General features: G+C 71.0%; 1 protein-coding gene across 1 annotated transcript; it reads right to left on the bottom strand.

Moving 5' to 3' along the window:
* Nucleotides 1-2: 2 nt before the first annotated feature.
* Nucleotides 3-10,537, bottom strand: CLCN7 (chloride voltage-gated channel 7; the record flags this gene model as incomplete). The annotated part of the gene is given in 26 exon segments (XM_037508112.2): nt 3-37; nt 40-76; nt 181-200; nt 203-356; nt 442-504; nt 651-777; nt 850-935; nt 1,056-1,183; nt 1,269-1,320; nt 1,652-1,821; nt 2,131-2,224; nt 2,341-2,479; nt 2,611-2,671; nt 2,975-3,029; nt 3,140-3,256; nt 3,445-3,509; nt 3,651-3,744; nt 4,159-4,242; nt 4,336-4,398; nt 4,838-4,918; nt 5,303-5,412; nt 5,500-5,632; nt 5,713-5,778; nt 5,861-5,932; nt 7,174-7,245; nt 10,357-10,537. Coding segments are annotated over 26 exon segments (2,331 nt in total), but the record flags the coding sequence as incomplete, so codon positions are not given.
* Nucleotides 10,538-12,221: the final 1,684 nt, after the last annotated feature.

Raw genomic sequence — 12,221 nt, 5'->3', positions numbered from 1 at the left:
TTGAGGTTGTCCACCACCACCAGGTGCCGCAGGCCAGGGCCCGGAACAGCTTGAACACCCGCGGCAGAGACGCGTCCTGCGGGGAGCGGGCGTCAGTTGCCGCGCCCACGGGAGGGGAGAACCGGGCACCAGCCGCGCCCGCCCAGGCCACGGGGCCTGCCCGGGCGCTCCCGCAGGCACCTGGGGCACGGTGTAGGGGGAGGGTTCATGAACTCGGAGAGGTCCATGGTGCACTCCCGCTCGTCCTGCGACACGTGGATGGACTGGATCGGGGGGAAGCGCGGGTAGGCGTCCCGGAAGTCCTTCAGCCGCAGCCGCCGCCGCACCAGGCCTCTGCTGGACCGCTCCACGAAGACCTGCGGGCGCGCCGTCGAGGAGCCCGGCCGGCCCGGCCCCGCCCCCGCCCGGCCCCGATGGCCCCGCCCCGGCCGGCCCGCCCACCTTGTGCTTCAGCAGGACAATGAGCTGGGAGCGCAGGATGAGGCCCCGGAGCCTGGCCGGCTGCGGAGGGAGGGGCTGGGTCAGCGGGGACAGCAAGAGCCCGGGCCCCAGCTCCGGGCCAGGCCCCACAGACTTTGGCTGAGGCCCTCTGGCGGGGCGGCCCTGGGACCTGGTGCGGGGGGGGGGGGGGGGGGCAGCAGCGGGCACCTGGTGTCGTCCGCAGGCTCGACCACAGGGAAGCCGTTGTGGTTGGACGCCACGTCGCTCAGCACGTCCACGATGACGCCCACCTTCTCCCGCCGGCGCAGGCAGGTGACCGGTGTGCTCATCACCTCCCTGCGGGCACGTGCTGTTAGCCGGCGCTGCGCAGGGCGCCGCCCAGACAGCCGCCCGCCTGCCCGCACCTACCTGGCGGTGAGCGAGTGCGAGGTGACCGGGGCCTCCCAGTGCAGGAAGGGCACACTCTGCAGCTGGATGTGCATGTCGTACAGGCCCTGGGGGGCGGGCAGGTGAGCACCAGGGAGCCCCCCACCTACCCCACCCCACCCTCTCAGGCTAGAAGCAGGGACTAGGGTGCAGAGGGAGGGAGGGCCCAGGCTGTGGCTCTGCTGCACCTCTATGAAGACGTCCCCCACGATCTTGGCTGTCATGAGGACCAGCATGATGGGGAAGCCGTAGGTCACGTTGCTGGTGGCCTCCATCATGATGACTGTCAGGCTCAGCGTCATCCTCACAATCCCGCCTGTGGGAGGGAAGGTAGGTGAGTCCCTGCCTGGGCCCCATGGCCCCTGACCACCATCCACGCACCACCTGCAGCCGGGACTCACCGAGCTGGGCAGCCGCTCCCATCAGGGCGTACTTGCCAGGGTCAGCCCAGATCTGCAGGGACGACCAGAGGTGGCACTGAGGGGCAGATCCCAAACCTGCCAAGGTGCCCGATGCTCCCTCCGGGAGAGGGGTGGGTGGCTGCAGGCGGGGTGGGGAGGGTGCCGGGAGGCAGACATCTGCCGGTGAGGACGTCCACAGCAGGCGTAGGCGCTAGCCTCAGCTCTGGCGGCTCACGATATGCCTGCCTGTACCCCGTGAGGGGGTCCACCCCAGACACCCTCACCCATCCTGGGAGGGCGAGCCTGGAGGGGCTGGGGCCAGTCACTGCCCACGTCGCCCCGGCGGCAGGCTTAGCCTCCCCCACCCGCCCAGCCCCACTCACCGCGGCCCCAGTGACATAGGACAGGGAGATGCCGAAAAGCCGGCCCCAGGCAGCGCCGATTAGCAGGGACGGGATGAAGACGCCGGCAGACACTGTCAGTCCGTATGTCCAGCAAGCCAAGAAGAAGTAGACCAGCGTGAAGAGGCCGAGGGTCATGGGGTTGTAGGAGCCTGGAGACAGAAAAGTTGCCAGGCCTCCGCCATCTCCCAGGCACCCACCCGCCAGTTCCATCTGCCCCGAGGCTCCACGTGGCCAGGCCGGGCGGGCCTGGGAGGCAGGAGGGCCAGCCGCCCAGAGGCAGCACCGAGGGCAGGTGTGCCCGGTGGCCCGGGGGCAGGTCACTGGCGTAGGGGGGGCCCGTGGCCCACGCCATGCAGACAGATCAAATAGTGATCAGAACCCAGACTCGAGGCCAAGCTCACCGCAACCCAGAACCTGGCCTGGGCCCGGTGCTGTGGGGTCTGGACCGGGGCGTGCACCTGGGGGGTCGTGGAAGAGGCTGACCACGCTCTTCTCTGGGGTGTTGAAGAAGGCGGCGGCCATCGAGTTGTACTCGCCGTCCGCACAGAAGAGCTGCGAGGTGGGAGGAGGCGGCAGGGAGGTTGGGTGTGGGCACGGGGTGGGTGGCCGGTCAACAGGACGCTGCGGACAGCTGCCCGGCCCCGGGACACCCAGGCCAGGGCCCCTACCTGGAGCGGGTAGGACACGGAGCTCCCCTGCAGGGGCTGGCAGTCCCGCGACGAGTAGATCAGCACAAAGGCGACCGTGGCCGTGACGGCGGCCACCAGCATGGCCTCGATCACCTGGAGGCAGGGCCGGTGGATGTACCTGGCCAGCAGCAGGATAGTCAGGCTGTGGGGGGGCTTCCACATGCCCATGGGCAGAGCCCAGCATGCACCCACATCCGAGGCCTTGTGGCCCCACCTGTCCACTTGGGGCACAGACCAGAGGTTCCTCACCTGATCCGGAACATGGTCAGCCAGTAATTCAAGGCGTTGAACACGGCCCCGAGGATGCCACCTGCGATGAAAGGAACACGAGGGACCTGGGATAGAGGCCTGGGTGCGGGGGGAGGCTGGGGTGCAGAGGGAGGCTGAGGACGCAGGGGTGAGGCCTGGCATGCAGGGGTGAGGCTACGGTGTAGAGGGGGAAGCAGGGACGCAGGGGTGGGGTAGGGCCACTGCTGCTTGTCCCCACACCGCAGGTGACAGGCTCACTCAGACTGGGGACCGCTGCCCAGCCCCCTTCTCAAGCCATCCGCGCCTGCCCCAGCCCCGGCCACATGCAGGGGAAAAGCTCGGCGGCGCCCGGCGCGGCCCTTACCCACCACACCCATGGCGATGAAGATGGGGATCTCGTGGATGGTGTACACCATGGTCTGCGGGGAGAGTGTCATCTGAGGAGCCCCGCCTGCCCGCGCTGCCTGCCCCGCGCCCATGGGCGTAGCCGGCACCCCAAGGCCCGGCCGCCCCAGGACGACGCAGTCACCTCCGAGTCAAACCTCCCGAAGTTGATGAGGCCGGGGCTGGACAGGTCCCAGGCGTTCCCGTGGTAGATGCTCAGGACGAAGTTGAGGGTGAAGGTGGAGATCATGGAAGCGAAGAACTGTGGGCGGAGCGTGGGTGAGCCCAGCACCCCCACAGCCCAGCAGCGGCCAAAGGGCAGGGCAGCCAGGGCAGGCAGGGGCCGGGCCCGCCCCAGCACACAACCCAGCAGGGCCCGCAGCCTGGAGCCCGCCGGACGCCCAAGGCCAGGCTCTGCTGACGGGACCGCAGCTGTGACCGCAGACTTACGATCCTCCAGGTCAGGAACTGGTTCCAGAAAGAGGCGCCTTCCTCCAGGCTGAACAGGACCCCGCCTGGAAGAGGCCAGCCCTGAACGCCCGCGGGTCCGGGCCCAGGGCTGCCCACGCGCCTCCCCGGCCAGCACCGCGCAGTCTCCCACACGCGAGGGGAGGGCAGTGGGGCGAGGCCCCGGCACGCCCGGGGGGCAGCCTCACCCACGGGGGCGCCAAAGGCTGCAGACACGCCGGCCGCGGCGCCCGCTGAGACGAAGTCCCGCTTCTCCGTGTCTCTGCGGAAGTACTCGAAGATCTGCAGTGCAGAGGGGGTCAGGGCCCGCAGGCCAGGCCTCAGGCGGGGGGGATGCAGCCAAGCTGGGGGTGGGGAGCGCGGGGAGGGCCCGGGGCTGAGATGGACGCGGGGTGGGGCGTGTGGCGCGGAACTGGAGCTGGGTTGGAAAACCAGGGGCTCGGGGCTCCTGGCAGCTGGCCCGAGGCAGACGCTCCTCCCCTGGGCCCGGGCGGGAGCAGGGTCGGAGCCCACGCCCAGCGGACAGGCCGGCGCAGAGGACGAGGCGCGGCCACGGCACGCGGGGACGCGGCTCTGAACTGCCGCGAACGGTCGGAACCCGCACAGCCCCGGCACTGCCCGCCCAGCCCGGAGGCTTCCGTCCCAGGTCGCGCCACCCCCCGCGAGGCTCTGCCCGGCGGCACCAGCGGGGCTGACCTTGAAGTCGCGCTTCAGCGACGTCGACCTCCCCTGGGAGACCCCGGCTGCGATGACAGAGCCCGAGTGGATCATCGGACCCTCCTGTGGGCGCGGGACAACGTGGTCATCAGGGGGAGGGTCGGGCCTCGGGCGACGCGGGGGTGGGGGTGGGGGGTGGCTGGACGGCACCTTTACCTTTCCCACGGCCAGTCCACCCACCACGGACAGGATCACACCGGACACCTTGATCACCAGGGTCTGCAACGCGGGAGCGGCTCCTGAGGTGCCGCGCGGGACATGGCCCCCAGCCCAGGGCCGTGTCCTGCTCTGCCCCAGACTCGGCATCACCTTCTGCCGGACACGGCCGCGCCGCCACGCGGGGTCCTCCCAGAGCCCCCGAGGGGCCTGCCCTGGCCCTCGCCATGCGGCGACACAGGGCGGCAGAGGCAGCTCAGCGTGGCGGCTCCCACCCTCAGCTGCGGCCCCGCCCCGGGGAGGGGTGCCGCTGGCTCTGGGGCTGGCTGGACCAGGAGAAGACCAGGCAGGTGCAGGGGTGAGGAAAGGGGCGCCCCATGCGCTCAGGCCCCTCAGCCCAGCCTGGGTGCTGTCGGCCAGAGCATCCCGGGGCCCACCCCGCTCATGGGGCTTCCACGTCCCACCCGCCGTGAGCACCCCCACGAGGGGGCCCAGGCCTCACCTTGAGCCGGACTACATGGGGGATCTTCACCCCATTGAGGAAGCACTTGATCTGGGGGATCCCACTGCCAGCAGCAACCGGCTGGAAGGACAGGGCACCACGCTGGGCGGGCACAGTGGCCGGACCCAGGCTCGGCTGGTGTGGGCTCTGCTGCTCCCACCCATGCAGCAAGGCCTCCAGGGGCCCGGCCCAGCGCCCGGAGGGGGCACAGGACACGCGCCCGCAGAGGGACCGGGACTCCCACACCTGGGCGCTGCTCCGCACCCCAGAGCAGCTTCTGGACCTGCCCCTCCCCCAACCCCTGCGCCTGTGGGCAGGGCCGGCCGGGGAGGCCGCACCTCAGGAGCTCCCCTCTGGGGCGCCTGTGCTAGGGGCAGCGGGGCTCCCACTGGGCCGGCTCAGCACCCGCGCGGGGCGCCACGCCCAGCCCCGCCGGTGGGTCCTGCTGCCCGCGTCCAGCCACACCTCTACGAAGGCCACGATGACGGAGCCGACCAGCACGAAGGCGGCGTTGAGGGCGGCCCAGAGCAGCAGGGAGGAGGACAGGCCCTCCTTGTCCGTGACGCTGTCGATGTCTGGCTCGTCAAGGACCCCGGCCAGCAGCGGCCCCGGCCCCGGCCCGCCCCTGCCCCGCCCCGCCCCGCGCGGCCGGCCGAGGATACGGTCCTTGACCACGCGGTACTTGAGGCCGGCCAGGAGCTCCACCACGATGTCGATGAAGCAGGCCACGAGGCCCGTGAGGATGCCGATCATGGCGCAGATGACCCAGCGCTTGATCTCCACCGTGCGGAAGGCCTGCGGTGGGGGGGGGGGCGGGGCGTCAGGGCGTCGCCGCCGGCCCCCCCGCGAGCAGCAGGCGGGGCGGCGGGGCTCACCGTGTGGTTGATGCGCCGCTCCTCCTCCAGGAACAGCTGGTTCTCGCTGTTGTCATAGTCCAGGCTCTGGGGCGGCGCAGAGACAGCCGTGAGTGCCGGGGGGCGGGGCGCTGGGCTGGGGAGAGGGGGGTGGGCGGGGGGGGCCCACCTCATACTTGAGGGACAGCAGCTTCTCGTTGTGCGGGATCTCCTTGGGGAAGGGGGGCGGGGGGTCCGTCTCCTGCGGGAGAAAGAGGTGGAGCACCCTGACCAGCAGCGCCCCTCAGACCCAAGCGCGGAGTGGAGGGAGGCCAGGACACGAGGCAGGACAGACCCGCGCTCCCGATGGACGCGGGCACAGCGTGGTCGCCAGGCCGCAGGCCAGCAGCCCCTCCGCGGCCGCGCCAGAGGACGCAGGGGCGGGGTGGCCGTCACGGGACAGCAGCCGGGCCCGGCCTCTGTGCAGGCTCCGCCCCGGACCCCGGCTCTCTGGAGCGGGGGCGCCTCTCGTGAGCCGAGGATCGGGCTGGCCTCCGCGGCTGCGGGGCACGAGCCGCCGGGAGGACGAGGGCGCGACTGCAAGGCTGAAGGCTCGGCCGTGCAGGGCGCGGGGTGGAGCTGAGCTCACCGCCCTCCCGACCATAGAACGGGACCCCAGGGGCCCACAGAGAGGTCTGGGACAGCCGGGGGTGAACCCCCGAGGGGCGCTGCGAGGAGCTGCACTGTCCCCGAGCCCAGGAGCCCTTCCAGGAGATGGGGGGCCCCTGCGGGGTGGGCCAGGCCAGGCCAGGTGAGAAGGGGTAGCCGGAGCCCTGATGACGAGCAGAGCTGGGGCGGGGGGTGTGAAGGGGGGGCTGCCAGGGTGAGACACCCCAGAGTGGCGGGCCCGGCACAGGCCAGCCGGGAGGGAACCTGGAGCCCAGAAAACAGCCTGCGGTTCTGCCAGCCGCCGCGACCACAGTGGGCCGGGCCAGCATGGGGAGGGAGAGCCGGGCTGGGCCGGGCACCCCCAGGCAAGCGAACTGGGCTCCTCGCCTCAGGCCCGCGCACAGCCAGGGCCGCTGCTCAGGGCTGAGGCACAGAGGCCCGGGAGGGCCGGCTGAGGGCGGAGCGGTGGCGCCAGCAGAACGCGGGGCTTCCGTGGCCGAGGCGCTGCAGGGCGGGCGGGCACCGCGGCGGGCGTGGCAGGCACGGCCTGGAGAAGACTGCGGCGGGGCAGAGCGCCCCACAGCTGCGGGCGCTGGCGCTGGCGCGGAGAGACGCGGGTCGGGCGCAGGGGGCAGTGCGCGGGCCGCGGGGAGCAGGGAGCAGGGCGCAGAGCCGGGTGGGGGAACGCGGTCTGGGGCCGGGGCTCTGAGACGAGCCAACAGCCCAGCGGCCGCAGGTGTGTCCCCGCCCGCGCCTGCCCACGCCCTGCACCCCCCGCAGCGGCTCTGTCCACCTCCCCGCCGCAGCTGCGCAGGGCAGGCCTCGGCCACCCACCGGGTCCAGAAGCTCGTCGTCCAGCTCCACGTTGCTCATCTGTCCGGCCCGGAAAAACGCCGAATGGGGCAACTAGGAGAAGAGAGGGGGGCTCGGCCACCGGCTGCGGGGGACAGCAGGAGCAGGCCCAGGGCCCCGTCCCAGGGGTGGGAGGCGGCTTCCTGCCCGCCCCGCCCACCTCCCTGCCCCGGTGCCGCCGGTCCACGGAGCGCGGCCTCCCAATGGACGCCGACTGCGGCCCTGAGCGGGCGCCCACGGGGCAGGCACAGGGCGGTGGCTGCGGCGCCCGAGAGGTGCCCCCGGAGCCAGCGGGGCTCCCGGAAACGAGCCCTCCCACTTCTGGGGGCGGAGGAGCGAGCGGCAGGGGTCCGGCTGGCGCACCCCAGGCGGGAAGGGCGGTGCAGAGGGGAGCCCCGCAGCCAAGCTCGGCCGGGGCGGGGGCTGTCTGGCGAAGGCTTGTTTTCGAGGTGGACAGGCTCTCGTGGCGGCGGGGGCACAGGAGCTCACAGCCCGGCGGCCTCAGGCCACTGAGCGGCGGTGACGACGGTGGAGCCAGCGGGCCCTCTTTAGGCGCTTTCACCGCAATTAAGACAAATTTTTGCGATGACTTCGAGGTGTTTGCCGTCCCGGCCTGCAGTGCTGGGGCCGCTCAGCCGAGGGCCCCTGTGCTGGAGGCCAGGGTGGCAGGGGGCACCCACGGACCAGGAAGCAGGCCGCCCCGTTTCTCACTGTGGCCTATGCCACTCTGCTCCCCCAAACCCGTGGCCCACCCAGACTGGGTGCTGGCTGACGTGCGAGGGTGCGGGGCTGACCCACCCACCCAGCCCCAGGCAGTGGCTAATAAAAGGGAGATTTGGGGGCTCCTAGGGAAGTTGGGGTGGCCAACCTGTACCCCACGAGGTAGGGCTAGGTGGAGGGCTGAGACAGAGATCAGCAAGAGGACTTTAGGGCAGAGGGACGCCCTGGAAGAGGTTCCCCGGTGCTGGGAGCCTCCGAGGAGAAAGCCGGGCGCTCACTCACCCTGAGACGGGTCTGGGGTGCTGGGGTGGCAGACAACCTGCCCCTGCAGCTGCCTTGCACCCCCCACTTTCCAATGATGATGAGCAATTGGTCATGGGGTAAGACACGCTCCTTGGGGACACCTCAGCTCCCAGAGAAACAGCCTCCCCAGAAGCCATTCTAAATGCTGACCTGGTGTCCGCCCTGCCCCGCCAGTCAGGGCAGCGCAGAGACCCGGGCGTCTGAAAACTGCCTGCCTTGCTGACGGCTGCCTCGCAGCGCCTGCTCTGGCTCAGACCCTCCAGCAGGTCTGGGAACCCCCACTTCCCACTGCCCGCGCACGTGCCCGTGACTGCTGGTGACCTCACCCTGACCCAGCAGCGGGCGGGCAGTGCTCCACTGGCTCAGTCACCATCACCCACACTCGGGCAGGGCAAAAGCAGAAACCCAGAGGCGGCGCTGGGGGCTGGTCCTGCACGGGTGGACGCATGTCCAGCTCAGCCCCGTCTGCGCTCCCTGCGGCCCTGCCTGCTCTCTGCTGGGCACTCACGGCCTGCCAGGGCCACCTTGTGGCCGCGCTCGCAGGCTGTGTGGGGCCGGTGACAAGGACACCTCCGCCGCAGGTGGGGGCAGCCAGGACAAGCTGTCACCCCCAGCTCCTGGGGCGCTCCTCAGGCCCTCCTGCAGGGCGTGGCACCGGCTGTCATTGGAGTTGAAGGCATCCAGCGCTGACAGCAGCTCCTGAGCCTAGCCCTAGCCCCGACCACTGCTGCAGCATCCACTGCGGGCTGCTTCTGTACTCCGTTTTCAGTATCAGTGGGACGGATGTTCCTGGGGCTCAGGACAGCGGCACTGGGCCGGGCACTTCAGAGTGGGCTGGGGCACAGAGCCTCGGCCCTGCCCAGCCCGCACAGCTTCCCTGGGGCACTCCAAGGGGAAGCCCCAACCACGCTATCTGCTTCCCAGCCCCACCCCACACCCACGCAAATGTACTCCCAGAGCTGGGGCCAGCAGCACACCCTGCCTGGTCCTTTCCAGGCTGTGTGCTGAGTGAGGACCCTCCACTGCCCAACACCCAGCCAAACGCATCACACCTCAGGCTACCTGACCCCCACCCCACCCAGGCGGGGCAGGCGCACACGAAGGCATTTCCTACGTTGCTTTAGAGCAGCTAACAAGTAGGATGTAAATGCAGACAACGAAGCTTCCAAAGACTTTTATGGAAATGCTACTTAAGAAACAAGATCAACCGTCTCTTTCCCAAATAAATCAACTCTTAGACCTGTTAGCCAAGGCGGGGTGGGAGCCCCAAAGACCTGTTATTCAGAGGTAAAGCCAAGTCCACATCTGCCAGGTTCCCACTCTCTGACCTGTAATCCCCTAAGTGAGCTTCCACGTTTCTCTGTTTCCGCCTGAAAATAACCTTCCTGTAAGAAGGAAAAGCAAACCAAAATATTTCCAGAAGGAAAATAACAAACGGCCTGTGGCCCAAACCCCCAGCCTCACAGTGCACTGCCAGGTGGGCGGTGGGGGGCCTCCGGCTGCCCCCGGGCCTGGCTTCGCCCCACACCGCCGGGGATGGGCTGCCAGCTGCCTGCAGTGCCTGTGCCAGACACGTGAGGCGAAGAGGGGGAAGAGGGGCGACCCGGAACCGGAGCGGCCTCAAATCCGGCGCCCTGAGGCGGAAACAGAGCGCACGGGAGAGCGCGCGGCGCCCTGGTCCCCACACAGTGAAGCCCGACTCAGGGCGGGCGCGAAGGGCACGAGCCGCTCAGGGAAGCAGAGGCCGTGCCCGTCCCCTGGGACGGCCTGGGCTGTGCTGACGGGAGGGGAGGAAGCGCCGGCTCAGCTGAGCCGCCTCGCCGCGAGGGCGCGCGGCCCGGTCCGCTGCCAGCACTTTCCGGGGCTCCAAACCCCCGCCAAGGCCAGCAGCTGAGCCCGCGCGTTCCCGGCGACCTGGGGGGAGGGCCAGGGCGCCAGGCTCCGCCGGCTTCCGCGCACCGCGACCCCGAGCGGGAAGGCGGCCCGCCGGGACCACCGCACGCCTCGCCCCGCGCGGGGGCTTCCCGGGCGCGGGGGCTCACCGGGCGCGCGGGCTCACCTGGCGCGGGGGCTCACCTGGCGCGGGGGCTCCCCGGGCGCGGGGCTCCCCGGGCGCGGGGGCTCCCCGGGCGCGGGGCTCACCTGGCGCGCGGCCGCGGGCCCGGCCCCGTTCAGCAGCGGCGCGTCGTCGCCGGCCTGCGCCTCGGGCCGCCCCGCGCTCCGCAGCAGCGGCGTCGCCTCGTCGTCGTCCCGGTCGCGGCCGGACCACGACACCTTCTTGGAGACGTTGGCCATGGCCCTCGGGGGACGGACCGGCGGCGGGCTCCCGTGACAGCCGCCGTCACGTGACCCGGCGGTGTCACGTGACCCGACAGCACCCCGTGACCCAGACGGCGGCCGCGGCGCGCCTGCGCGCGGGGCCTTCTGGGAGCTGTAGTCCGGGTGGGAGCGGAGCGCGCGCTCCCGCGGGAAGGGGGCGGGGCCCAGGCCCTAGGGGCGGGGCTGCGGGAGCCGACTGAAGAGCTGAGGGGTGGGGGACGATTGGGGGAGGACGGGTGGGGGGAGGGGCGGGGAGGGTGGGGGAGGGGAGGCAGGCTGGGCCAGGAGCTGGGGGAGGGGAAGGGTGGGGAGGGGAGGGGAAGGGTGGGGGAGGGGTGGGAAGGGGAGGGGAAGGGTGGAGAGGGGGAGGGGAAGGGTGGGGGAGGGGTGGGAAGGGGAGGGGCAGGGTGGGGGAGGGGCAGGGGAAGGGGGAGGGAGAGGGTGGGGGAGGAAGGGGAAGGAGGGGAGGGGGAGGGGGAGGGAGGGGGAGGACAGGCTGCTGCGCCGGCCCCAGCGCTGTGACCTTGGGCTGTCTGGGGCCTGCAGGCCCGCCCCTGCCTTGCCCGCCCCTGCCTTGCCGGGTCCTGGCTGCAGCGGGCGCCGCGCGGGTCGTGTGGGCGTGGGGCTGCCCCGGCACTGGGGAAGTGAAAACGGCCGGGAGCAGGAGGTCACGCTGGTCTCTGTGCCCAAGCGGGTGGGGCGCGGCGGGCAGGGCGTTTCCATCAGATGGACAGGGCCAGAGCGCGGCCCTTTGCTGGGCAGTTGGCCCTTTCAGAGGTGCAGAGCACAGGGCCCGGGCACCAGCCACCCCTTGCCTGGAGCTGGCTCCCGGCGCAGAAGGACCCGCTGGGCCCTGGCTTTGTCCTTACTGGGAAACGCGGGAGTCTGGGGCCGGGCGAGAGCTGGCAGTATCTGAGGGGCTGTGGCCGCGCTGCCATGCCCGCGGGCGTTGTGGCCCACCCTGCCGGGTAGCGGGTCCCCGATGCCGCCCAGACACCCCAGTTCAGGACCGGCCCTGCCGGACAGCCCATACGGCAGGCTCTTCCCACATTCCTGGTGGCCCTGAGCTTCCCCAGCTCTCAGGGCCCCCCCAGTCCTAGCCAGCACCCCCCTCAAAGCATCCCCAGCTGGGCACCGCGGGGACAGCCACCTCGAGCTGCCAACCGCGTGCCTTCCTGTTTGCCTGAGGCAGGGACAGGGTGCCTGATGGGGTTGCCAGGCAGGGCCCCACTTGCACCCCAGTGTACCCCTGATCAACTCCCCAGTGTCCCCTAGAGAAGCAGCTCCCCTCTGCCCGCAGTGCCACGGACCAGGCAAGGTTCCAGAGAAGGCAGAGGGGCCTGGGGAGGAGGAGGGGCTTGAGGGGGCTTCAGGGCAGGCCGGCGACTGGGCATCCCTGCGGGGCTGGGCCGCTCTGCAGACGCGCAGTGAAACCTCGGGAAGGCACAGCCCCAGGTGCTGGGGGGTGCCCGGGCCGCCCCTCTCCCCAGCTCTTTGGAAAGCGCCTGCAATGGGGGCTTCTCAGGACTTGGCCTGGCACGAAGCTCAGCGGTTCTGGGCCCTTGCACAGAAGAGGGGTGCTGCACCCACTGGTCCTCGTGCCCTGCCCTCCAAGGCCATGCACCGCCCCACCCCTGCGTTGCCCCCGAGAGTCCGACAGGCCAGGCTGGCTCGCCCTGCAGCCTTAG

Source organism: Talpa occidentalis, unplaced genomic scaffold (genome assembly GCF_014898055.3).
Source record: "Talpa occidentalis isolate TD23 unplaced genomic scaffold, MPIMG_talOcc4v2.1 talOcc4.12, whole genome shotgun sequence".
NCBI lineage: Eukaryota > Metazoa > Chordata > Mammalia > Eulipotyphla > Talpidae > Talpa > Talpa occidentalis.
This window is presented reverse-complemented; position numbering and strand designations above follow the sequence as displayed.